The sequence below is a fragment of the Haliaeetus leucocephalus genome, unplaced genomic scaffold (genome assembly GCF_000737465.1).
Source record: "Haliaeetus leucocephalus isolate CR32 unplaced genomic scaffold, Haliaeetus_leucocephalus-4.0 Scaffold284, whole genome shotgun sequence".
In the NCBI taxonomy this organism is placed as follows: domain Eukaryota; kingdom Metazoa; phylum Chordata; class Aves; order Accipitriformes; family Accipitridae; genus Haliaeetus; species Haliaeetus leucocephalus.
Window position 1 is genome coordinate 6,354,665 of NW_010972720.1, and position 25,061 is coordinate 6,379,725.

At 37.1% G+C, this 25,061-nt stretch overlaps 1 protein-coding gene across 5 annotated transcripts; it reads right to left on the reverse strand.

Moving 5' to 3' along the window:
- Positions 1 to 4,873: 4,873 nt before the first annotated feature.
- RWDD4 (RWD domain containing 4) lies at positions 4,874 to 24,977 on the reverse strand. Of its 5 annotated transcripts, XR_774516.1 has the most exons (10): positions 24,880 to 24,977; positions 22,308 to 22,417; positions 22,053 to 22,197; positions 21,165 to 21,279; positions 20,134 to 20,183; positions 19,965 to 19,967; positions 11,005 to 11,080; positions 10,119 to 10,270; positions 8,670 to 8,823; positions 7,244 to 7,326 (listed from the first exon to the last, which is right to left on the reverse strand). XR_774516.1 is itself a non-coding variant. In XM_010569988.1 (7 exons), exons 1-7 carry the CDS (start codon positions 24,958 to 24,960, stop codon positions 18,786 to 18,788), a joined length of 537 nt encoding a protein of 178 aa, XP_010568290.1. In that variant the 5' UTR covers positions 24,961 to 24,977; the 3' UTR covers positions 17,877 to 18,785. The 5 variants fall into 5 exon arrangements, 2 of the variants coding, with proteins under 2 accessions (XP_010568290.1, XP_010568289.1); XR_774517.1 differs by lacking the exon at positions 8,670 to 8,823 and having other exon boundaries at positions 7,243 to 7,326; XR_774515.1 differs by lacking the exons at positions 8,670 to 8,823; positions 10,119 to 10,270; positions 11,005 to 11,080 and adding an exon at positions 4,874 to 4,896 and having other exon boundaries at positions 7,123 to 7,326.
- Between the last annotated feature and the right edge of the window lie 84 nt (positions 24,978 to 25,061).

Consider the following 25,061-nt stretch of genomic DNA (forward strand, 5'->3'; position numbering starts at 1 on the left):
CTGCAGCTGGCATATATTTCTTTCCCTTCCCTGACCTCAGAATAAAGTATGAGGCAATAAAATTCTGAGAGGAAGGGAAGTCAAATGTGAAAACAGAGAATATGAAAGTATCACCCCCACACAAAGCAAGAGAGAAAAATAAACCCAAACAAGAGAGAGAACTGAAACAAAGATTGAAATAACAGCGGGAATGAAGTGCAGAGACAGAAGAAAAAAAGCTGTCAGAAATAATTAGGAGGACTGTAAAAAGTAATCCAAGAAAACTAAAAAAGAGAAGTGAAGGGTCATTTTATAGCTAGTTAACTGCATCTGAAAGAAATTATAATATAACATATCTCCTCTTCCAAAAAAGTTGTAAGATTTTCTCCCCTTCTATTTTCTTTAATTAAGAAAACCCTGAAGTGCACATTCAAAGTGTCATACAGCGCTGTAATTTATCCAACAGCCACTGCTGAGGAGGTATTATTGTAAGCTGCATAATTTAAGGTTTGTTTTGGTTTTCAAATTTATGAGTTTCTTGCTAACCTTTTTGAAATTTTTACATTTCTCTTTTTATTTACTGTATTTGACAGATTAATTCCCATTGCTATGTTGGAAAATGCCTATTAAAAATCCAGACAAGTTATGCCATTATTTAACTAAATTGACAGCAAAATAAATACAGAAGTAAGTCCTCCTCTCTGAAATGCTGAAATATGGATAATGAGCCCTTCGTAAGTTAGATAGGATCCAGACATTAAAAAAGAAAAAAGAAAAAAATCTATTAAAACCTCATGCTCCAGTATATAAGGCAGCTTCTAAGGAAGCCATAAAGCGAAATCCATTAGACAATAATTTGATATAAACTGTCTTGTACATTCCTTGGAAGGACATGACAAAATACTGTCAATGAACAGAAACCTGAGCTGAAATTGAGGTTATTTGATGTGACTGTTACCATTTTTGTATGACGAGATTTTTAATTTGGAAAAAAATCCTATAGGGGGTCTAATAGGCTGTTTACCCACCACTGGAGGTGTAGAAAGCAAATTTGACTATTAACTAGGGAAGTTTCAATGTCTCCCATTGGTCATAATTCTTATTACCAATAGACTAATGGTTTTTTTCAGAAGTCAAAGGATGCCACAGCACTGAAAATTACAAATGACTTGCGCAAGTAGCAAGCAGCTTAGAGGCAATAAAGATCAGCTTTGTATATGATGGCTCAGCTAAAATTAACTGTGTGAGCTTTCCTGTCTTTTGTAGTACAAAGAAGTCAACTCCACCTATTCCTAAAGACTGTTTATGTTCTTGTGGTCAGCTACAACTCAGAAATGGTATAAGAAGCTGTTCCTTACCACCTTTCAGCTGTTAATCTCCATGTCTCAACACCTGCTTATTTCTCTGTGGATGACTTATTCCAAGTGCAGAAGGAAACATGAGAAGAAGCTCATTTGTCCAGAAAGACCAGCACTCCTTCTGTCCTTTAAGTCAAAGGAAGATTTTTATTAAAAGTTGATGAAATATAAATTGATCTTGTGATTTAATGAACAGAAAGAAAACCAAAACCAAGAACAGTAAAATCCCTCTCACCTTGACCAGTTGGTTACCATAAAAAAAAAACCAAACCCAAGGAGTTCCCTGATCATTGCCAGTGTCAGTACTGGCACACCCAAGACAAAGAGATGTATGTGTTAATTCCTCATGTTTATCGATAAATAAATCAGTTATATCAACATTCTCAATAATATTTTTTTAATTGATTGCTTTTTATGGGACTTGTCAGGCTCTTAGCCTGTTCACCACAGCACTAAGACTTAATTTTAAATCATTTTACAGGCCTGGGGTTTTTACATGTAATAATGAAAACATAGCTTGATATAATTAAAAAACGGCTTGAATCTTAACAAGCTTCTATCACTATACGTTTAAGAAACCACTGCAGTTGAACTGGATAAAAAATTGGCTGAGTAAAAAAATCAGAACATTCTTCAGTATATCACCATGAATTCGGATAAATTGGAATATGTCAAAATACTGTGATTTTTAAGGAAAAATGAAGATAGGCGAGTTTGGAAACAAATTTTAGTTCCAAAATTCTCAGTCAAAATAAACACTTTAGCCACTTGACACATATTTCTGTGCTGAACAAAATCACAACACATAAGATGCTTGAACTACACCTTCTATCCTTTTTCAGCCAATTTATTTCTTGATAAACACAATGTCTGCTATATATTAAACTGACATAACCTCCAGCCTGTTTGTAGTGAGGAATTTTGAGAGATTTCCTTTTAGAGACACAGATAACCTATTCACCTTTGCTTCTACCTGGCCTAATTTTCTCATGGATAATTAGTTTACTCTCAATGTTATTTCTTTTATACAATTTTGGTGTCCTTATTCATGTTACAAAGAATAGCATACATAAAACCCAAAGAACAATGACATGTACATCACAAGGTTTTGGTTTGCTTGCTTTGATGCTGAAGTGACAGTTCCCAAAAGAGGTCATAACTTAGCATAGGGAGGTGCACCGATTTCCTACCCAGTCCCCATCTGCTCCCAAGCTAACTTGAGGACAGATGCCCAAATCCAAAGCCCTGTGAAGTGTAAGAGCAGACTTTCACCAGGGAACCCCCTGGGAATTCAAAAGCCAACTCAAGTTGCACCAAGGAAGGTTTAGATTATCAAGGGTTATTATATTAAGGGTTATCAAGCATCGGAACAGGCTGCCCAGGAAAGTGGTTGAGTCACCATTTCTGGAGGTATTTAAAAGATGTGTAAACGTGGTGCTTAGAGACATGGTTTAGTAGTGGACTTGGCAGTGTTAGGTTTACGGTTGGACTCCATGATCTTACTGGTCTTTTCCAACCTAAACGATTCCATGATTCTATGAAAATCTGGCAGTTCTTGGCTTCGGCTCCCTCTGGTGGGTAATGCACACTCCAGAGGACAGCAACTACTGGTAAAGGTAACCACCACGAAACAAAACAACATCCAGGTTGCTATGTTTTTCTTAAAACATACAGAAATACACCAGCTGAGTAATGATTATAACTGAGAACAGAGCTTTAAGCTGCAACTTGACACATTCATCCTGAAACGAGGAAGATCCAAGGTTCCTGCCAGAACTGAACTCCCTTCAAATTCAGAGAAGAAGAGAGATGGGTGGTTTGGTCCAGGCAGAAATCTGTTTTCAGCACCTAATGTTGATTAAAATAAAATAAGGAACTAGTTGAACACTATTCTTTTTGATGAGAATACTCGCTTGGATTTCTGTTCTTGAATGATACTTTGAGGCCTAAAGTTTGATGTCCTTTCTCAAAAACATTTTGTTTGCACAATTCAGAAAATATTCATTATTTCACAAATCTCAAACCCTGGTGACTCTTTGTTACAAGGAGTTTAGTTCCAGTGGAAAAGAAAAATATGCTTTTAAATCTGTGATAGCTTACCTACAAACCATGTAAGTCCACACATTTACCAGCTGAAACAACTGAAATTTTGCAAACATCAGCAATCTGATAGCAGGGGCTTAGAATTAATCATACTTTTCTGCTCTCACCAGTGGCACCAATAAATGAAATTATAACTCTTGCACCCCTGTGTTAAAATAATTTTTTTTTCAGAAGCTTACTTGTTGATCTGAAACACATACCTACAGTTGTTTTGTTGGAAAAATAACCAGGTTGGGGTTAAACCATGACACTAAGCTGCAGGCATGTATTTTACATCACAACTTTCATTCTGAAAGAAAACTGTGGAGTTTATAAAAGACATTTCTTTCTAACTAATATTTTCCTCCTTTTGAAAAGGAAACCATCCAGCTTTCAGGTACAAATAAGAATCTTATATCAGAAGCTCTTCACTAGATATGTAGTTTTACTTGGAATTCTAAGCAATGGATGAAATACCCTAGAAACCTCTCCTAGAATTATTTTAATTAGTTCCCTCTCCCCTTATGCTGCTTCACATGTTTGCATCTTACATTAACTAAGAAGTCATATACAGTACAGACTGACTTGTTTGTAGACATGTAGGACTGGATCCTCCATGTGGTCTCTGCTGGCTAATTAATCTGTAAATTTATGAATCTTCCTGCTTGTGTATCATGGACTGGGGACAGAACGGATTTGTATCAACCTGCTTACAACACTCATAGTTCTGTGCTAAGATAATACATATAAGCAAATCTCATGCTTCTGGCATTCATCTGCCGAGCTCAGGAGACAGAGACTGCTTCTCCTCTCATGTATGTAACTGACTCCTCTCAGATACTGATATCTGTGTATCTAGGCATATATTAGATGTATGAGAGGGAAGGTGTTTTGTCTGTCCTTGAAACGCTGAGACAAGTTGGAGTAAGAGAGGGTGAATGGTGGCAGTACACTGAGGCAGCAGAGAAAAATCCTTTGTTTTCAAATCCCAAGCTCTAGACCATGTGTATGGTCAGATTTTGTGTCAAGAAATCATTCTCCTACATCAGACTGGCTACAAGTTTGGAGGATCTTTCTTTGCTCCTGCAGCACTGAAAACAGTGTCCCTTCTTAGGATTGTAGGGAGGACTCCCTTGATAAACTGGTGAGGTATTATTAAGATGAATCACGCATATACTTTTGAACTTATTTTGGGGGGTTGGAAAGCAAGGGGGAAAAAAAAAAAAGGCAAACAGCTACTCTCTAAAGGAAAAACCTCATCAGTTTTTACAGACAGGTGAGATATTCCAAGTTTTCTCCACCACACCATGTTCTACTTAGCTTTGTGCTGACAAACAAAATGAATGGCAGCTTGCTGCTGAACTTGCAGAGCCTGACCCTGCTGAACGTACGCCAGAATTTCCTCATCCCCGTTGTAAAAACTTTCCTTTTCCTCCTGACGTTTAGCATTTTGGGGGAAAACTTGGAATTGATCATTCTAGGTAAACAGAAAAAGAGAAAGACTTTGCTAAACACATTTTCATTTTCCTTTATTTACAAAACTACCAGCAGTCTTACAAGTAAATAAACAACTCTTCCTGACCCATAAACAGCAAACCCAAACACCATTATTTCATAATGACATTGAAAGTACACATGAAAATTACCTAATATGCAAATTATGTTCTTAAACCAGTTGCCCTATCTACAAATTCTTCATAAAATTGCAGAGACAGGCCCTTTGTAAGTACACACAAAATATGCCATTATCTTCAACTGCCCTAGTTAACTCTAAGCACATTCAAAGATAGAGGTCAAAGTCTCTAATATGACATTTAGTGTACAACCCAACAGATTTGTATAGTTGCAAACAAAAAATAGATCTTATATATTCATATTAAGTGTCACATGGAGACAAAGGAATATGAAAATTAATAGGAAAGGCAAAATTTAGTTTAAGCATTTAATTTTCCCCAAATCTACCAAGCTGATTTTCTAATTATTCTTCAGTTCTTCTATTAATAAAATAAAAATGTGTTGTAAACACTTTCCTCACATGGTAAGCAGTGTGCTGTCTGCCAGCTGACTAGAAACATCTCAGTTCATACCAGGTAAATTGCCCATGTTTCTCAAGACTGTTTTCAGACTCACTTAAATACAAGTAACTTTTCAGAGTACTTAAAACAGGCTCTTGTCTGCAGCTCCTACATCTTCTGATCTTTGTTGCTTTCCCTCAGATAAGGTCCTTGTCAAGAGCTGACTGGTGGAATTGGGCAATGACAATTTTTTGCAAGTCACTGCGTAGGCTTTCAGGGTAGAAGGAATGGGATCTGCTGTTCATGCGTCCAATTCCATCTTTGCCCTAGCTTACATTTCTTTTATATATATTGGTGTGATGAAGCTAAATAGAGAGAATAAGCCTCTCAAGCATGGGAACTAGTTGAATCAAAACATACTGGAAGGCAACCAGTGATAATTCTTGACACAATGAAGTAATGTCTGTGTTATATTCAGTACACTGATAAATACATCTTTCTGCACAAGTCGTACTAAATTGATTTCTAACAACCCTAGATGATAGCTTGTGCATTACTATTTCTACCTGACAATTTTAGGTTTGCAACAAGAAAAGAAAATAATATCCCTTCATGCATGCTTTGAGTATGTTGAAGGATAAGACAAGCAATGGCAAAACCCGTTTCATTGAGATGCAAAAGAGGAAATAAAGGGGAACAGGAACAAAACACAGAGCAGGTTTGGGCTCAATAATGGACTTTTTGTTTTACAAACCTGTAAAGCCCAGAGCACATACCCACAGACAAGAAGGGTGATCTAAGATGAGGATTGAAGGGAAGAATTAAGATAAAGCGAAGCCAAAAATGGACATATCATATCTTGTGTTACACCTTTTCTCAACAGATTAAATACAGCGTTCTGTCTGTGAGTTCATACAATAGAAAAAACACCCCCAAAACCCCAGTGCTGAATGAGTCCACTTAGATCTCAGTTTACAGTTAAGAGAAAAAGAGTATTCTAGCCCATACCTAATACTTTTCTTGGCTTCCTCAGATTTGCAAGACACAGCCAAGTTTGTTACTAACTCAAAGAATTGAGAGCAATAAATGAGCACATACAGATTTTAATTAAGCATAAATTAACAACTGCTGATAAGATTTTGATTCTAGATTCACATTGACTTAATCCCATGGCAATCCCACCATTTCTGATAGGATTGCTGATGAAATTGGGTATCTAGGGTGAATTAAGAATGACATGTCAGCCTTCTATATCACTCTAACTCAGCATGCCTCTCTAAGGATTTAAAGTGACATGGACTCTCCACTGTATAGCTTTTCCTGAATACTGAGAATTGAGGTGACAGGCAAAGCAAACTGAAGACTGGTCTTCTGGAAGTCTTAGAAGACTGCAGCCGATTAAGTGAGAGAGATAAAGAACATCAGAATAAACACCCAAGTGGGAAAACCAAGCTGAAAGAAGGGAACTTAGAGAAGTTATTTAAAGAAAGAGTGAAGGCACCTGACTTGGGAGTATAAAATTACTGCAGGTTTAAGATGCACCTTTAAAAATACATAGTTACACTCAAGACAAGACAAAAAATATTGTGATGTTCAATTTTTCCCTCTTTAAAGCTCTAGAACATGATGAAAAGAAATCCCCAGCATCTGGGACAGAGGTGAATAAAGGAAAGTGATGGTAGGCATACCTGTGCATGGATACTTTCTGTGACGTTCTGATGTGCTTCATACTTCATTAACTTCTGTTTTCACAAGGTGGATGTCAAAACATTTTGGAGCCTGCTTGCTTGACAGGTTGTATTCCAAGTCATAGGTCTTCCTCTTGAAGCAGTAACAGTGATCTTCTGGAGAGCCCCGAATCTTGAATCCTTGATCAACCTCTTGCTGCAAGACTTGAGAGAGAAAAAATGTTCTAACTCTTAAATCCATTTTTTAAAAGTTACCATCAAAATGATTTAAGAAAAGATTATGCTGGAAGAGAGCATAGCATACACGAGGATGGCAATAAAGACCTTGGTATGCTTGCAGCAATACAGACCCTTCTATAAACCTTGAAAACATCTAACAAACTCTGATAAAACAAAATTATTGATTGGAATTTAGTTAACTGGTCTGGGTAACATAATGAAAAACATGTTAAGTGATGGAGAAAAGTTACAAGACAATAATGCTGTGAGAGAGAGGAATTTAAAGAGTGTGGAAATGTCCACATCACAACATGATTATGGATACAAGAAAAGACCTGTGTCATTCTAGGTGCTAAACTCAAAGATTTTTTTCTTTTTATGGAACAGGGCATTAATAATCTCTGACCAAGTGTGGCTCTGGCATAAGAGCCTGCGTTTACTTAGAAAACACTAGGGAAAGGTATCAACAAAATGGAGGGCAGGCCAAGGACATCAACAAACCACTCTGATTAACAGGGAAATTACCACAAGGACTGATTAAGAACTAAATTGATGTAACTCATACTAACCAGTAACCAACAGGGTAGTCTTCAAATACATAAATAACTCCAAAGATATCCCAGAAGGAGCAACTTTCTTTACTGAATTGAAGGCTAATAGCTTTATAATCTCTAAATAATTTAACTGCTCATCTGAGCACTATGAGCACCACACTGTGAAAGGGTGGCAGAAAGAAGTACTAGATTACTTTCTTAGCTCTGATGCACAACCCCCCTGAACCTCAGAGAAAACATTTGATTTTCCTTTGTTCTTCATATGATAACCAGAAAAGATCTATTTGTAAAAAACCTCATTACATGCGTGGGTTTGCTGTTAAATTATTATTGCATTATTAAGGTTATTTTGCAGTAGTAATTTTATTCTCTGCAGTTAAACAGAATTTCACAGCATGTGTTTTATTTTGTTTGGCCAAACTCCAGGCTCTTTGCTCCTCTAGTAGACCCTAAAGAGTTGCCTGCAGACTGTAGAAGGAGTTACATATGTTTAAGTGGACTAAACAGTACATTGAACAGAAAAAGGCATTTAGGGTTATTGAGAGTAATGTCTGAAGTTCTGTCTATTTTACATATTTATTACAGCAGTAACACTCACTTAAGTATTGCTTGTCCTACCACAAGATTCTGAGGAGTGCCAAAACCAGTGATGTCTCTAACTCCTTTAACTTATTTTATTACTGAAACTAAACTTTCTCCTTCTTTTAGGAAGTAATGTATTGCTGATCATTCCAGCTGAGTGTCCTTCTCTTCATTTTGGGTTTCTAGTCTCACCTGTCTCAAGTAGCTCCACAGATGCTTCCTCCCTGAGAGTAAGTGGAGCATATTCTTGATATATCTTGAGTACTTTCTGGAAAGACCTCAGCCATTTGCTTTTAGCTTGCTGCCTGTGTGCAGATCACTGCTGAAAATATCCCTGTAAAATGTGCTATGAAGATGAGTAAAAGACAAGCTGTGAGAACATACCGGAAAATTAAGAAGCTGCTCTAATCATAAAACATGATTAAAGAACACCATTACTTCAGGTAAGTGCAGCTCTAGCTTACCAAATTGCTGCACAGTTTGGCAGATGGGCAGATACAAGTTTAAGTCTTAATACCTCTGTTTTAATAAATATATATCTCAGCTGGGCCTCAGTTACACCATCTCTAACATGGGGATAAAATCTCATACGCCTATTTGATGACAGTGTTATCAGCATCATTAATAAAGATCTGGGGGAAATCTTCCTTCAAATGATACATTCTAATGCTGCACTTCATACTATAATGAGAAAAAACACTGCTGCTCATTTAAATAAGGATACTATTAATCTGCGGGATATAATGTTGAAGGAAACTCTTCAGACTTAGTATTTCTTTTGTGCAAGTGCTCAGCAATAAAACTTCCAGTGATTAAAGTAGACGACCACTTTCAGACTAATGAAGAATAAATTCATCTCCTTAATGGATTGGAAGGAAAACCATGTTTATTCCTTTACCAAACAACTTCTGAACAGAAGGAACTCAGCACTAACCTAGTAGGCTGAGGTTTGTAAATGCTTGAAACAAAATTTTCATCCTGTCTGTACCACTGGTTAAGAAGCTGCAGTTCTTTGTCACATTCAATGGCAGGTTTATGCTTGAGGAATGAAGATGACACATTAAACAGATCCTGCTCATCTGAAATGTTTGAGTCTGATTCTCTGTTAGAGTGAATTCCAGCTATATTTTCTTTTGATGATTTGCCAGTTCCCCAAAAGTGTTGAGTAACACCTGCCTGATTATCATGTCTGCACTGCCTTTTCAGTCAGAACTCTCTCTTTTGATTCCCCATGAGATGGAACACATAACATTTTCTGCTTTTGCATTATTTCAGTTAAGTTTCATTCTTCCAATTATATCTTTAATTAATTCTAAGTTTTTCTCTCATAATATTGCTGGGATGACAGGATCATCAGGCTTTCACCCAACAAAAAAAAACAGAAAGCAATGAAAAAGGGAATACATATACAAAGGAGACAAATACAACCCTGATTTACATACAGCACAAAAGCCAACCTAACAGGTTTTTTATAGTGTGTATCAGTCAAGAATCTGCTTCACTATCCCTTATTCTTTTGCATTTGAGGTTTACAATATGCCCTTTCTTTATATAATAAAACCAGTAATACATTTACTGTACTCAAAAAATATAAATTCAATTGAATTCCAAAATCAAATAAAAAGATCCTGAAAATCTTACAGCAAATGTTTGATGTCTCATCTCTTGACACTTCTTCAAAATCTCCAGATGTAGTAAAACATTGTGGTGATCACTTCTGACACCACCTGGAAGCCCCCACCTCTGGTCCATCAGCTGGAGTTACAACCTTTTTCTTTACAGCAATTGTACAATTGAGGATAGAATTCTTCCATTAATACATTTTTTTCTGCCTCTGCTTCTAGTACCAATAAGTATAATGAGATTAGGGGGTTGTAATCAAAACTGCAATGACTTTTTATTATTTTGCTGTATTTGATGGCAACAAAAGCTTTAAGTCAGAGGATAAATATTTCTCAAATAAGACAGATGTTCTTACAGAGGAGATACTTTGTACATTCATAACTTAAGCAATGTGATGTAATGATGCACCTTACCAAGATTCTGCATACGTGCACAAGTGTGGCAAATCACATTTTAACCATTCTGCTCACAAGACACACACTTTAGTTGGAGATTTAAATACCGATGAGCCAAATTTGCATGTGCAAAATGTATATCTAATTTCAAATTTTGTGCACTACCCTTCCTTCCAGCAGATAAGATTTTGAGCTTGCAACGCTCAAAATATTAAACTACCCAGAATCTGGCAGTAAGGATGAAGCTAGATTTTAGACTTGTCTCCATCTCTTCATGTAATGGAAATTGCATTTGATTGCTATACAAGAATCTCACAGCTTCAAATCAAAATTTCCAGATTTGCTCCTGTATATAACTTTCTTCTGGTGACATTCTTTCCTCCTCTCAATTGTTTATCATTAATAAATTCAAAAATATTTTATAGTCTTTTAAAGTACCTTAGAGATGTTTTAATATGTGGAGAAACAATTTATGTTTATCAACTGTATTTTTTAGAAGAGTAACCAACCATGTTCTTAAGGCTCCAGACCTCAAGCTGTTCCTCCCTCCGTTCACCTCTTCAATACTTCTGTCATCTTTTCTCCCTGAACAGATACACAAAGAAGTTCAGTGTTTGCTTTTCATATGTAGCATGTGTCTCCTCATAGAATACGTTTCTTCCCCATTTCCTGATCCTGCAAGACACTGACCACCCTTGCTTTGAGTTCAATGATACAGCATCTAACAGAGTAGGGCTTGTGTCTGTGGAACAAAGATTACTGTGATGATCACAAAGAGATTCTGCCCAATCTTTACCAGTCAGAGGTTGTAGTAGAGGCCTCAAGTATACACATTTACAACAGGAGAAAATAAATTAGGAGGGAGACATATTGCAGCTTGCACATTATAGTATATGCAATGTGACACAAATTATCTTAATTAGTTCCGGTGTGAGGCATCAGCACCAGCCAGTAGTTATATATATTAATTTCCCCACACAAAATACCTTTTTATATAACAGCTATGAAGGAAACACGCAGTGATGCCAAGTACCATTTTTTGCCCATGCTGGGAAGAAAACCAGGGGAGGGATATTATCTGTAGGTATGCATCATGAAAAGAGTTAAGAGAATTCTCATCATGCCATGAAATTAGGAAAGACAAGGTAACTGCTCTGGAACTCATCTGACTGAACAGTTACTTGACACATACACACACTAGCTAATAAGCTAACATATCTGCTTGCACTCAGAGCATTTTAAACATCACAATAAGCAAGTTAACAAAGAAAGGATATACAAAAATAGTGGATCCACATTCATATAAGCTACTACAATTATCTTTTAGAACTTCACCTTTTTTAACTCTTTCAGACTGATTGTAATGCCTGTCAACCAAGTCCAGGTAGCCTTCGTTGACAGCAAACGTAGATTTCTTTCATCCCAGAGAAGTAAGCAGTATATCTCCTCTCCTTCCATCAAATGAAAAGGAATGAAACTAGGGCTCATTAACAATACATTAGAATCTGCACTGACTTCTGTAACACAAATTTATTGAAAGCAATGCTTAATCACATGGACTGTAGCTATATAGTCAATGTAAAATTATCCATATGCATTTATATGTCACAGATCCACTGCATGGAGGCTCTGAAACAGGCACTAGAGCCACTCGGATCCAGTCAGTTTTATTAAAGCAAATTCATTTGCCTCTATACCTGGTCATCCTGTTTCAAACGTCCACTTTGTTCCAGGGACAGTTCTGTTACTTTATTTACTTCTACAAAGTGAAAACTTTCTTCCCTTTTCAGATTTATTAGCATACTAAAACTCAGGTTTTTGTACCGCTTTCCTTCTAACAGGGACACTAGGAAGCAAAGCACTAAGCATCTGCTTGGACACTACTGGCGGGCAGGGAAAGAAAAACAAACCCACAAACAAACCCCCAAAAACATGTAGTCACAGAAAGAAAATCTTCCTATGCATTATTTTTCATATAAACATCACATAGGCAGCTGTAATTTTGGCACATCTTTACTTCTGAGTAAGACTGATTTCCTTCCTTCGAGTGGATTTGTAACTTTAGCACTATTTTAATCTAGGAAATAAATTTCTATACTACATCCTGTACTTTTATCATCTAAAGCCATATGGCATGAGGGGGGGGAAAAAAAAAATCATAGTCATGCTGTATGCCAGCTAACTAAAACCTGGTAATATTCTAGTGCTGATCTTCAGAGAAAACAACCTGATAATGCTGTGCAAATTTGTTAACCTTCTATAAAGGTTATGTACTTTTTATCAATGGGTTGCTACATTTTTCCTGTACTATTACAAAATCTCTCTCTTCAAGGTCAATTGAACCATAGTTTTCCCTATAAGTAGAGATCAAATAGTTTCCTACAGTGGAGACAGCAGCTCTTTCAATAGTAATGCTTTCTTCACGTTTGTTTTTCCTGCAGGAAATCAGAAAATGTGTTACTGACAGAGGCACTTGACTTAAAGTAAGATCCTGCTCTGAAAAGTGACTTCACACAAGACTGTTTATGTTTATCGCCTCTCAGTGACACTATAACAGATAACTGTTTGAGAAGGAAAAGATTCTTTTCTTGAATGATATCTTCCAAACTCATCCTAGACTGATTTTTCCCTTTCACTGATCATTACCGGTAATAAAGATACTGCAGAAGAAATTATGCCCTCAGAGACATGCACAAAACCCCATTCCTCTCCACTAAGGCTGTGCAGTTATAGTTTGGCTTTCTCTCTCATTGCTGTGACTTTATCCCACTTCATAACATAAGCAACTTTCAGTAGGCAATCACAGTAAGAGTTTTAAATTTCTGCTGTATTGTAAACACAAATACTTAAAACACATCCTACTGTAGGAACCACAAGCATGAATGGTCAGACACAGTAGCAAGGGATAGCTATGTAAAACTTTAAACTAGACGGACAAACTTTCAGTCTGACATAGGACACCAGTGTCTGGATATAGATTCTCATGTCTTGTGTAATTCAGCCCTTTGGAGTCACTCCTCACTTTGCTCTGAATGAAGGAGAGAGAAGAAAAACAGTTAATTCTTCCTTTCACCCACATCAAGTATTTTAACATGATTTTCCAGTGCCTAGTCAGTATGTCTTGTCTTAACTTATTTCTGAGAGTACACCAGACTTTCAGAGGTTGCTTCCATGGGCACAGAAAGAGAATAACAGGAAGCGTAAGTCAGACAAACAGAAGTTACTCTCACAACCATGTAGCAGTCCCCATTCTGAGATGAAGCCAAACCCATGTTGGTGAAAGAAAAGGTGACAGTGACAAAGAAAATCTATAATCCTCTTGTCTTTTACCATAACACAACCTCATGCCAGAATTTATAGCTCTACAACCATATGCTTAGCTTTTGTTTTGTTGTACTGTCCTGCAGCAATGAAGATTTAGCCCCTATGCTCTTCTAGTTTTGCACATGAGGATGCTTTTCCCCCCTCCACTTCCTCCTCCAATCCACCCAGTATTCTCACACTTCTGGCATTTTCTCTGTTGAATGAACATTTCTTCCCCCCTTCATTCTGCTGTTAACTACAAGTGCTTAGGGTGCCATACTGTAAGCCACAAAACATAGTTGAAGGGAACAATTTCCAAAGAGGAACTGTTTCTGGTTCAGACCAGTTCCACAATTTTCACAGCACGAAGTTCACAGTATAACCCAAAACCACTTGTATTGCCTCAGATGAAAGGAGTATGTCCTCCATATGTTTGCACTTCTACCAAAGGTCCTATATGAAGAAATGCTGGCTTTTTTCCTACTGTTCTTTTACTCACCAAAATCTAATTGCTCATCAGTTGGGCACGTTTGCATAGTTTAACCCCAGTCAGCAACTAAGCACCACACAGCTTCTCCCTCCCTTCCCCCCCCCCCCAGTGGGATGGGGAGAGAATTGGGAAAAAAAGTAAAACTCATAGGTTGAGAGAAGAACAGTTTAATAGGACAGAAAGGAAGAAAATAATAATGACAATAATAACAATAATAAAATGACAATAATAAAAGAATTGGAATGTATAAAACAAGTGATGCACAATGCAATTACTCACCAACCAATGCCCAGTTAGTTCCTGAACAGCAATCCCCCAGGCCAACTCCCCCCAGTTTATATACTGGGCATGATGTCACATGGTATGGAATACCCCTTTGGCCAGTTTGGGTTAGCTGCCCTGGCTGTGTCCCCTCCCAACTTCTTGTGCCCCTCCAGCCTTCCTGCTGGCTGGGCATGAGAAGCTGAAAAATCCTTGACTAAGTCTAAACACTACTGAGCAACAACTGAAAACATCAGTGTGTTATCAAGATTCTTCTCATACTGAACCCAAAACATAGCACTGTACCAGCTACTAGGAAGAAAATTAACTCTCAGCTGAAACCAGGACAATGCTTTACCTACCCACCCCACGTACAACCAGTTGCAGCGGTACTGCAGACATTAGCAGCCTTGATTTCGGTGTCAGCTGTACCAGGCTGACCCAGGGGGTGAGCAGGATATGCTAGGTACGCACCTCTGATTAATCACAGCTGTCACCCCTCCACCCAACGTACTTAAAGGCAGTCTGCGTTATTCCCTGGGATTCAATACATTACAGTGCAATGGAGCATCTTTGGTCTTGGTACTAACAGCACCAAATGAACTTGTATTTAACATCATGCAAATACAACTAAAGACTTCTTTGAAGTTTCATCCAAGATAAAGTATAAAATACCAATGCGATTGTGACAGTTCTTGTGCCCCTGTCATACTTTTTTTTTGTATTCTTCAAATACCTGTATCAACAACAGAAAGAGCAGGACAGATTTTTGACAGGAGGTTACAGTGTTTCAGAGATACCAAATCATTTTATAGCAAAAACTACATACATCCTATGCCAATAGCTCCTCTAAGTTGAGTCTGGAAAGTGCACTGCCTAGTGATGTGCTCCAGGGCACCACAAGGTCTGACAGAGGGGGAAAAAAAATGGGGGGGGACAGACAGACACAACACACGACACGGGGGGACGGGGACAACGAGACTCCCTGCCTCCTTAACAGCAAGCAAACCAACCACAAAATGATAGCCTGCTGAGAAAAGTTTTGAAAGAAAAAAAAAAGGCATAGCTTAAAATTAACTAACTTTCAAAGGCATTAGGAATATTAACCAATTCAAATATGTACTAAAAGACTGAAGAGAAAAAATATTTTAAGTTAAATTTCAGTTAAAAACCCTAAACTTCATTTAAGCATTGGTATTGCCATCTCAATTTTCTGCACCAAATTTGTGCCAAGGGAAGATTCTCAGAGACAAATTTGAAAAAGGGAAAAAAGTAAGCTATGCTTGATCAGATGAGATTTCCAAGTGGTTACTGCAACAACACTATAAATAAAAAGCATTTTTTTGAAAATTTTCAACTAGTGCTTCAGTAAGGCAATTAGTAGATATGCACTATGGAAAATTTTGTAAACCAACAAATTCCTTTTTAATCATCCTGTATTTCAGACACTTGCTACTTTACTGTTACTGCTATTGACACTTGTCTTCTCAGGCCAACAAAAGCTCTACTGCAAAACCCATGAATTTAAATAGGTGCTGTAGCCCTACAATCAAGAGACTCTTGCCCTACTGAAATAAAGCATAAACTACCATTTTTCCACTGGTAGTGAGTTTTTACTTCAAAAAAGGTGGTGGTGGTGTATTTTTCAACAGTGTTTACAATTCCCTCAGTAGTCATGATCTCTATTTACAGTTGTGCCTTTCTTGATAAGAATCATTACATTTCCCCTCCCCTCAGTTGTCAGTGCTCAGGCCTCTCCGTAATATCAACAACCTAGATTTTTGAAATGACTGTGTTCCAACCACCATGTCATACAAGGAAATGGTTTAATGACACAAATTACCCTTCAAAATTTACACAGAAGCAAGGAACCAATACAAAAATTCCCCATGCAAAATATTTCCCTTAAAAGTAGACTTCCAAACAAACATGTTTACGAACAGAACTAGAGGAGATTGCTTGGATATCTTCACAAGAGTGTGTGATTTATAGGCAGACTAGGAGCTGAAAAATCAAGCATTTTGCAAGGTTAAAAAGTTTGCCATTACACAGAGCAACACTATAAAAGCAAGAGATGTCGTTCTTATTTGTCCTTCCCCCACCCTCCCTAACTAATCTATTCAGATAAATCGTCATGGCAACTTGATTTATGCACCAAGGATACTAGCAAAGACAAGTCAATTCCCCTTGGAGACGTGAATAGAAAAAGTCCTGCTTATTCTGATGCTGGCAGAGGCTAAAGCTAAATGCCCTTCCCTGTTACAGGCTCACCGTGTACCTAGCACCAGAGCAACTTCTCCCTGCCAGACGCTCTTGCTCAGATTGCACCCATGAGCCTCCAGTTTGTTTCAAAGGCAAGACTGCATCATTTGGAAAAAGTCCTCCCTTGGATACTTTACCAGCTTTTACTAAATGGAAGCTGGGTTCAGAAAGAAACCATGACTTTCCAAAATTAAGAATTCTATAAAAATTAATAGTATTTTCCTTATTGAGGAAGCACATACATTTATGAATTAACTCAAGTGTTTCAGTAAAAACTACAGCCTCTTGTTGGATGACAGCAGTACAGACCACATTTCTTTCAGATCTCTTCACAGTCTCTTCAGAAGAGTGAAAATCACACAACAAATTCAATTTTTTTCCTTCACCTGCAGTCACAACATTTCATGTAACTTTTTTTCTTTTTATATATATATATATATGAAGACAAGCAGTAATTTTGCAATGTATTTAGTGTATTCTCCTTTGGTAAAACAATTTAAGAGAATTTAGGAAAACTATATTAATGCATGTTGCATATAAGCTCTCTTGACACAGTAGCATAAACACTTCCACTCCATCAACTGAAGTCCTAATATGACAGTCATGTAAACTATCCTCTATTGGCTACAAAGGCTCTTAGCACCACTGATCAGAACATCCAGCCTGCACCTCTAACATCCCCCTCACCAAATGCTGTAGCCAGTGTGCGCAATGGAGTGCACTCTTTCAAAGAGACACTGGACTTGCTGTGTGTACTGAAGATAATGCATATTCTCCTATGACTCTCAGCAGGATGACTGACCCTCATACTAATAACAAACACAGCTACCCTGAAGAACACGCAAACATATACTGAAAGAGGGAAGATATAATTCTTCCACCAATTTTTAAGAATGCTTTCTTTGTAATAGAAAATCCTTTGCAAGTTCAAACTTGGCCCTTAAAGTGCAGTAGGAAATACACAATTTAAAAAAAATAAACACATACCACAGCAGATAAATAGGCATTTATTAAAGTTCATCTCAAAACAAACAAAAATAATAAAGGACATTAAGGCATCTTGTATTCAGTAAGCGTTCATATGGTAAAGATGACTTCTCTTTCTGATACAAGAGAGCAGAGTAGGAAAAAAAAAAGTTCTCCCAGCACATTTGGCAGAGTGCTGACTTCTACTGTCCCACCACTCAGTCAGCAAACCCCTCCAAGGAGGCCCATTTCTCCAATGAAAGAGCCACAAAATGCCAACACTCATTGAGACATGTGCAAGAAAGCACTTTTCCCTGCCCTCAGATATCCACCCTTCTGTAAAGATGCACACTGGAGAAAGACTAATGGATGGATATCGCAGAGAATAAAGACATACTCCTGCTATAACCACTCTTTTTTGAGCAGACTACAATATTTGGCCTTGCTTTCTCTAGTATTTACTATTTGAGCCAGTAACTAGTGAAAACGGGACTACAAGCTCTAGTCTATATTGCAATGTAACAATTTTTATGTTCTCCTTCTACATTCATATTAGATAAACAAATGACAAAGGTCTTGTTTCCATGGAATAATTTATTTTGATGAATTATGCTGTCAAGTGACCAATCACTGTTATAGTGCTTTTTTCTTCAATTGGAGTAAGAACATCAGGAAATGTTTACAGTATCATTGGATTCACTATAACAGGATTTTAACTACAGAGTAAAATATAAATTAATAAACACTGCATATAGCACTATTCACTTCACCACATTGGCTCTCTATATCCTTTGTCACATTCTAACCTTCATTTAAGGCAAGTTTGTTGGTTTTTTTTCCAAAGAAGACCACATAGTCTCTAGATAAACTTCTATGACTAGGTTTGTGAGTTAGGAAATTGAGTTTTATAAAATGTTTACTTCAACAAATATGAAAGTTATTAAGAGAAAGATGGTGACCCAAAATTGCACTGTATTAAAAGGTGGAGTTTCCTTGTACCAAAGTCCTTTATTCATCATCTTTAGAACCAGTTTTGCTTAACTATAAAAGAGACACAAAAAGAAAGTATTCAAAGTTTAGACTGCCATTCCATTTATTAGGAAACAAGAACAACATTATCTCCATCTTACATAGAACACATGTATACTTAATTAATAATACAGACTGATTGTGCTACTGTACCAAGAGACTGAAAAGCATCGAAAATTATTTCTTAAGCTTAAACACTAAATAAGCCTATTTCCTGAACATGAAAGTTGATTTTAAAAAACGACAACATAAAAGCCCAGAAAAACCTTGGGGTACTGTTTCTATTTAATTTGAAGACTCCGTCACCAGCTCTCCAAAATAAAAAACATGAAGTAATGGAAGAAGTATCTCCACACATCTCTGAGAGAATTCCCATATAGAAATTTACACAATACAAAAAGAAACATTAACTTACTATTTCTCACTTTTTAAAGCTAAGTGTATAATTATTAAATGTAGTGCTTCTATTGTGAAATCTATCTGGAATCCAAGACATCCACTACAGGTAAGTAGCCACTTCTAACTCAGAATGACTCTGCCCAAACCCACCATTATCATTTACTTGCTCTTATTTAACAACTGGAACCGGTGTTAGGTCTTACACCGAGAATTACTTATAGTTGAGTAAAATAAAATAGTTTGCTTTCAAAATTGTCAAGCAGCTATACTGATTTCCACTGAATCAGCAAAGACAAGAGGGTGGAAGCAATCAATGCTGAGGGAGCAAGTAAAAAAGAATTATTCACTGGAGGAGTTGTGGCAGAGAATGTTCAGGCGTGTAGAAGACAGCAAGGTGCTCCCACTTGGGACAGCTCGTTTTTTCTGCTTACTTACCCACTGTCCTCCAGAACCTGGCAGCACCACTAACTTTACTTTACATCTTGTTGCCATATGAAGACAGTATATTTGCAGTCCGTTTGGCTACCAAAGCTCTCTCATCATAAAATTAAAATTTAATTGCTCAATAAATAAAAAAGAAATACTAAACCAACAAAGTTCAAAGAGGAATCAAAGTCCTTCTGTCTCTAATATTCAGAAGGACTAAGCATTTTAAAGCATTTGAGAAATATGTAGAATAGAATCCAAAATGAGCAACAGTTCTTACTATTTCTTGCAAATCTTTTTAATTTTAAAAAAAGATAACTTGAAAATACTTACATGCTGGACGCATATAGAAATGAATCAGACACCACAGTCAAATCCAAACAAAGTTAGGAAGAAAAGCAAGAAAAAAAATCAGATTAGTTTTCTTCAGCTATAAGTACAATTATTTTTAATGTACATATGCAGTATTTTCATTATACTGCATATAATACAGTCATGTTACCTTAATTACGTCCACCCAGTTCCATCCTCGCGGAAGCTCCCCTTTGTTATCTGCAGAATAAGGTTTTATTTTCAACACACAAGCTAAGGGGAATCCTTATCTTTCTTCAAAATCAATACACAAAATTCTAAAGATCCAAAACCCTTAATTTCTCCACTACAAAGCCATGAGGACAAAAATAGATATTAATGTCTTAAACACATCTTGTTCTTCAAAGTAATTCTGTTTAAATAAATACACCTCAGTCCATCTGACATTTAATCTAGAAGGCAACTCCAACATGAGCTGGGCTGACCAGCAATGATGCATTCTGTCAAAGAACAAAATTTTATGCAGCTTTTCCTTTATACGGTCAACATTTAATCTGCCAATTATACATTAGGTTAGGTAAATTATACGCAGGAATTGTTATCATAGGATACAACTTACTGCTGCCATAGGATAGTATTATCCAGATCATTATTAAAAATTAAGGTTAAACACATAAAAGTCATCAGTAGGATTAGTTGAAATATTGAACGCTTCTCAAATCAAAAACCTACCATTTCATTGAAAGCATAAAGTATCTGCAGAAGCTCCTCTATTTTGAGGGTACAAAGTAAACTAAATGTTTTATTTTGGGTTCCAAAACAAATACTTTCATCTAGAAACTACATTGTTAATAATGTGAATTATCTACAAGGGCCCATCAACAAACCACCTCTTTTGTTGAAAGTGAATTTTTAGAAGTCCCAAATGTTCTCCTCCCACAAGTATTTTTTGAAAACTTCACTTTTGCCCCAAATTGAAATAAAAAAATAAACCAAAACCAATGACATCTTGAAATCCCTACTCCATAGAAAGTCACTTTGACCACAACTAACATCTCGGGCAAGAATAATTCATCTAAAACAAGCAAAACAGAGACCACAGACTTAAAGTAGTTTATCCTGTAAACAAATAAATACTGATTCTGACTCTAGCAAGATGTCACTGCTATAAAATTTGGATTCTCATACTGCTCAAACAAAGCAATATTATAGTGAACAAACCTGTTTTATCAGCTAGTTTTCGTTTCTGAGTTTTGGATAACTGCTCCTTTTTATCTTTTTTCTTACTTGCTGGCACATCAGGAGTTCCAATTGCAATACTATTGCTTACTGAAGTCTGAGAAGGATAAAAATGGTTGTTAGTATTTTACATATTAGTTCCACAGATATCTCTGTGTGTGATTACTGAACCTGACATATTGAAATATCTTGACTGTCAGAAAGAAGCAATGCAGTCAGCAGTCTGCAGCCTTTAATCAACATATAATCATGATTGTAGTTTTAAAAAACATGTGTTGGGGACTGGAATTATTCCCTTTCAGAGTCACAAAGGGCACCTCTTACACTTTTTAAATTTAATCATAGAGTGTGATTTAGTCTGAAAGGATTCAGACTTCCCAAACATGGAAGCTGTTCCTTCTTCCTCAAAGCAAATCTGTAGCACCACGTGGCCAATAACGTCCTCACACAACACAGAAGCCACAAACAGACCCAGCCTGACTCATTCAAGACCCTGGAGGTGCACTTATGCAATCCATTGCATCCCAGACAGGTTGCAGTAATGTGCCACCCCCAGCAGACACCTTTTATCTCCGTTTCAGCTCTCTTAAGATTTGCTTCTGCTCCAAGTCTCCATTTTTATATTACTCTGTGGGGCAGAACTGCAGCCCACAAACATACTGGTATAACAGCAAAATAATAATTAAATACAACAATTATGACCACAGAACATTGTGGCACCATACTCTGTCACTGTTTAGCCACTAACATGGGTATACCCGATATACTGATTAACAACTCAAAGACAGAACTATGAAGTATTTAGAGTTGTAATAACCATTTTTTGCAGTTTTAAAAGCAAGAGATTAAAATCTGAATTTATCTACTTACCACAGTGTTAACAGGCTGATTTTCCATGAATAACTCTTTATTATCTTTGGCATATTCAAAAAGTGTATATGTCATAGCAGTTCCAAGATTCGCTTCAACTTCTACCATTAACTTATCCAATATACTTCGTTTAATAGCTGAAGATCTAAAAGAAAACATAAAACTCAACTCTCATCTAGACAGATGAAGAAAAGCTTGTCAACCAAAAAGCCTCCATGTATAAGGCTAGGGAATGAAGCTGTCATAAATACTTACATTGTGTTGTTGAAGAAAGCATCCATTGAGATGACTGGTGCTGTTTGTGGATATGTTTCTGGCCAGGAAACTTCTATTAGAAAGGCTTTGGGATCTCCACTTTCACCTATCTGAAGGGAAAAGAAAAACTTCATAAATCAACAGTTTCCAGTCACTTATTAAGGATTACAATGCCAATATGCAAGTCTTTCACTTCTTTAAGACTATCCAAATTCCTTAAGATAACAACTATTTTCATAAAGTTATCAGTCAGAAAATAAAGTTGTTATCTAGAAAGAGTATTAAATTTATGACATCAATATCAATGTCTACCCTGCAGTTTTCATCCTAGAAAAAGCAGCAGAAACATTCAAAGCTCTCTTTATTTATTTTTTTTTTAAATCGCTTGGTTTTAAAAGCTACTTTGTACCATCTGCAAGCCAAATATTATACAATCATATGTGAGAACAGAAAAGATGAAGGCTTCTTCCCTCCCCCGTGCATCCAAGCTCAGAGCAAGATGAAAACAAACCACAAGACAGCATTGAAATGAAGATGACGATAAATTAGTGACCTAAGATAGCAAAAACAATAGATAAGAATTTCAATGTTTACATCTCATCCCTACAGATATTTTATTTCACTATAAGAAAGAATGAGTAGTAAAAGATTTAAGAGGTCAGTTGACTGAGACTGGATAAAAGATGCATAACATTTAAAAAAGGCACACTTTAATATAAATAATCATGCACATCAAACCAATTTAGTGAACCCAAATTACATACACAAACCTTACAATTATGTTAAATTAAATAAAAAATGAAATTTTTTTTTTAAAATTTAAAACTAGTACAGGTGCTACCAAAGGCATACTATACAAACAGAAATAACTGTTTCACACAAGGATTTGGAAGACTAGTGCAACAAAGTTGGCTAAGTCCGTATTCTAAAACCACATGAAAATTCTCCCCTATTTCCCTCATTTTAGAATAGGCAAAATCTGGTTTCATCAAATTATGTGGAATGAAATGTAGCCAGAAAAAAAGTCCTAATCAAGGTAAGGCTACTGTACTTTAAAATTAAAAAAGGAAAAAGGAAAGAAAAAAAAGTTGGTGCTTTTTTATTTACAGTATTTCAGCAGAGTGGACTAACTGACATTCAGAAGCATCTGTTCTAGAGATGAAATAAATAAATATAAATAAATAAAAAGATCAGGAATCTGCAACATTTATCAAGACGTCATCTACAGTGTTGCAGTCCAGTTCCCACCGCTGCCAAGAAGAGAACTGGTGGTATGGTTTACAAAGTTCTTCTCTGGAGAAAGTACTGTCTGCACACTGAGCAAATCCATACAGAAAGCTGCATGACTGTGCTCCTTCTTGGCAGTGCAACCTAAAAACTGGGTAGCCTTACTTGATTACAAAACAGCTGTGTTTTGCATGAGAAACGTGTGAGAGAAATGAGACTCAGAAAAATGGCATACTAATTCTTGCTACCGTCTCATGTACTTACTTGCACTATGCTTTCTTGTAATACAAATTCTTCTTCATGGGAAAGGTACTTGATTGCCTTTGTCTGACACTAAGTTTTACAGTATTTAAATTGAGTTCTAACTTTTGACAATTTTCCTTCATCTGATAAAAATTAGCAATGACCAAAGCTAGTAAAATGTAGAATGATACACTGTAGACTTGTAGGCATGTCACATTTGCTCTTTTGAGGAAATCAAATTTACTAACAGCAGTCCTATCAACGAAGGAAGGCAGCACTTACATGGATGGGATTCAAGTGCTATTAATTAAATCAACTTATCTCATTACAATTACTGATAGTATTCTGAAGTTACCTGAGAAGTCACGAAAAGGTTATTCTGGATGCCTCCTTCCCACTACAAGGATGTGGCATTTTCAGAAGCCTTCCTTCTGTCCTATGGGTGCCTGAGTTTTCATCACCTAAGTTCTCTGGCCATCCAAAGATCTGCCTCAGTCCACCCCCAGAACAACTTCCAGATCTTTAAATTTGAGAAAGCTGGCAAGAATTTCATGCCAGAATCTAACTGCATATCGCAAGCTCAGCATTCCCTCTATGTCTTTCCTGAGCAGGTTGTATCAGTGCACATGGCCAAAGCGTTTTGTGGATTTCCTGCTTACCAGGTAGACAAGGCACGTCAACTGCTTCTGGACAAGACACTAGAAGAACCTTGTAACTGAGCAATAAGGAAGGTTCAGAGCTTTACATGTCAAAGTCTCTGTAAGTGACATTTCTGACCACCTAGTTTAAGCATTACTCAGTATGCGGGCTCCTTCAGCCAGTTTGACAGTTCTAGCTATGCAGTACATAGACCTGCAAGTAGGATGCCTAGCTAAGGGACAATAAACCCGCACTGGGAGCAGGTTCCTGTGCATGAAGCATTGTGCTATCAAGCATCATCATACCAAAGACCCTGAAACAACGGCCTACGGATCTAGCCTTTACTGCACATCGAATACCCATCTGTTTTAGAAAAACGCTGGTCCGTCAACGACAAGACAGTAGAGTAACTTCAGGATGAAGCCCGCGCTGCAGCGGCGCACAGACCTTCACCTTGCCTTACCCTGTACTGGAAGGAAACCGGGCTAAGCTCCCTGAAGCACAGATCCCCCTCGTAGATAGAGCGCAGCGCTTCCAGCTCCATCTGCAGCAAGGAGCAGAGAAGGGGGTGACCGATTCCAGCCCGAACACGGAGCTCGCACCCAACCGCGGCCGGTTTGCGAAGCTCTGCACGGCCCCGCCGGT

Coding starts and splice junctions, on each gene's coding strand:
- RWDD4 (XM_010569987.1), bottom strand. CDS start 24,960: ATGGAGCTGGAAGCGCTGCGCTCTATCTACGAGGGGGATCTGTGCTTC. Junction 22,418..24,879: donor CGGTTTCCTTCCAGTACAGG/GTAAGGCAAGGT, acceptor TTTTCCCTTCAG/ATAGGTGAAAGTGGAGATCC. Junction 19,968..20,133: donor ACTGGGTGGACGTAATTAAG/GTAACATGACTG, acceptor ATATGCGTCCAG/CATGTAAGTATTTTCAAGTT.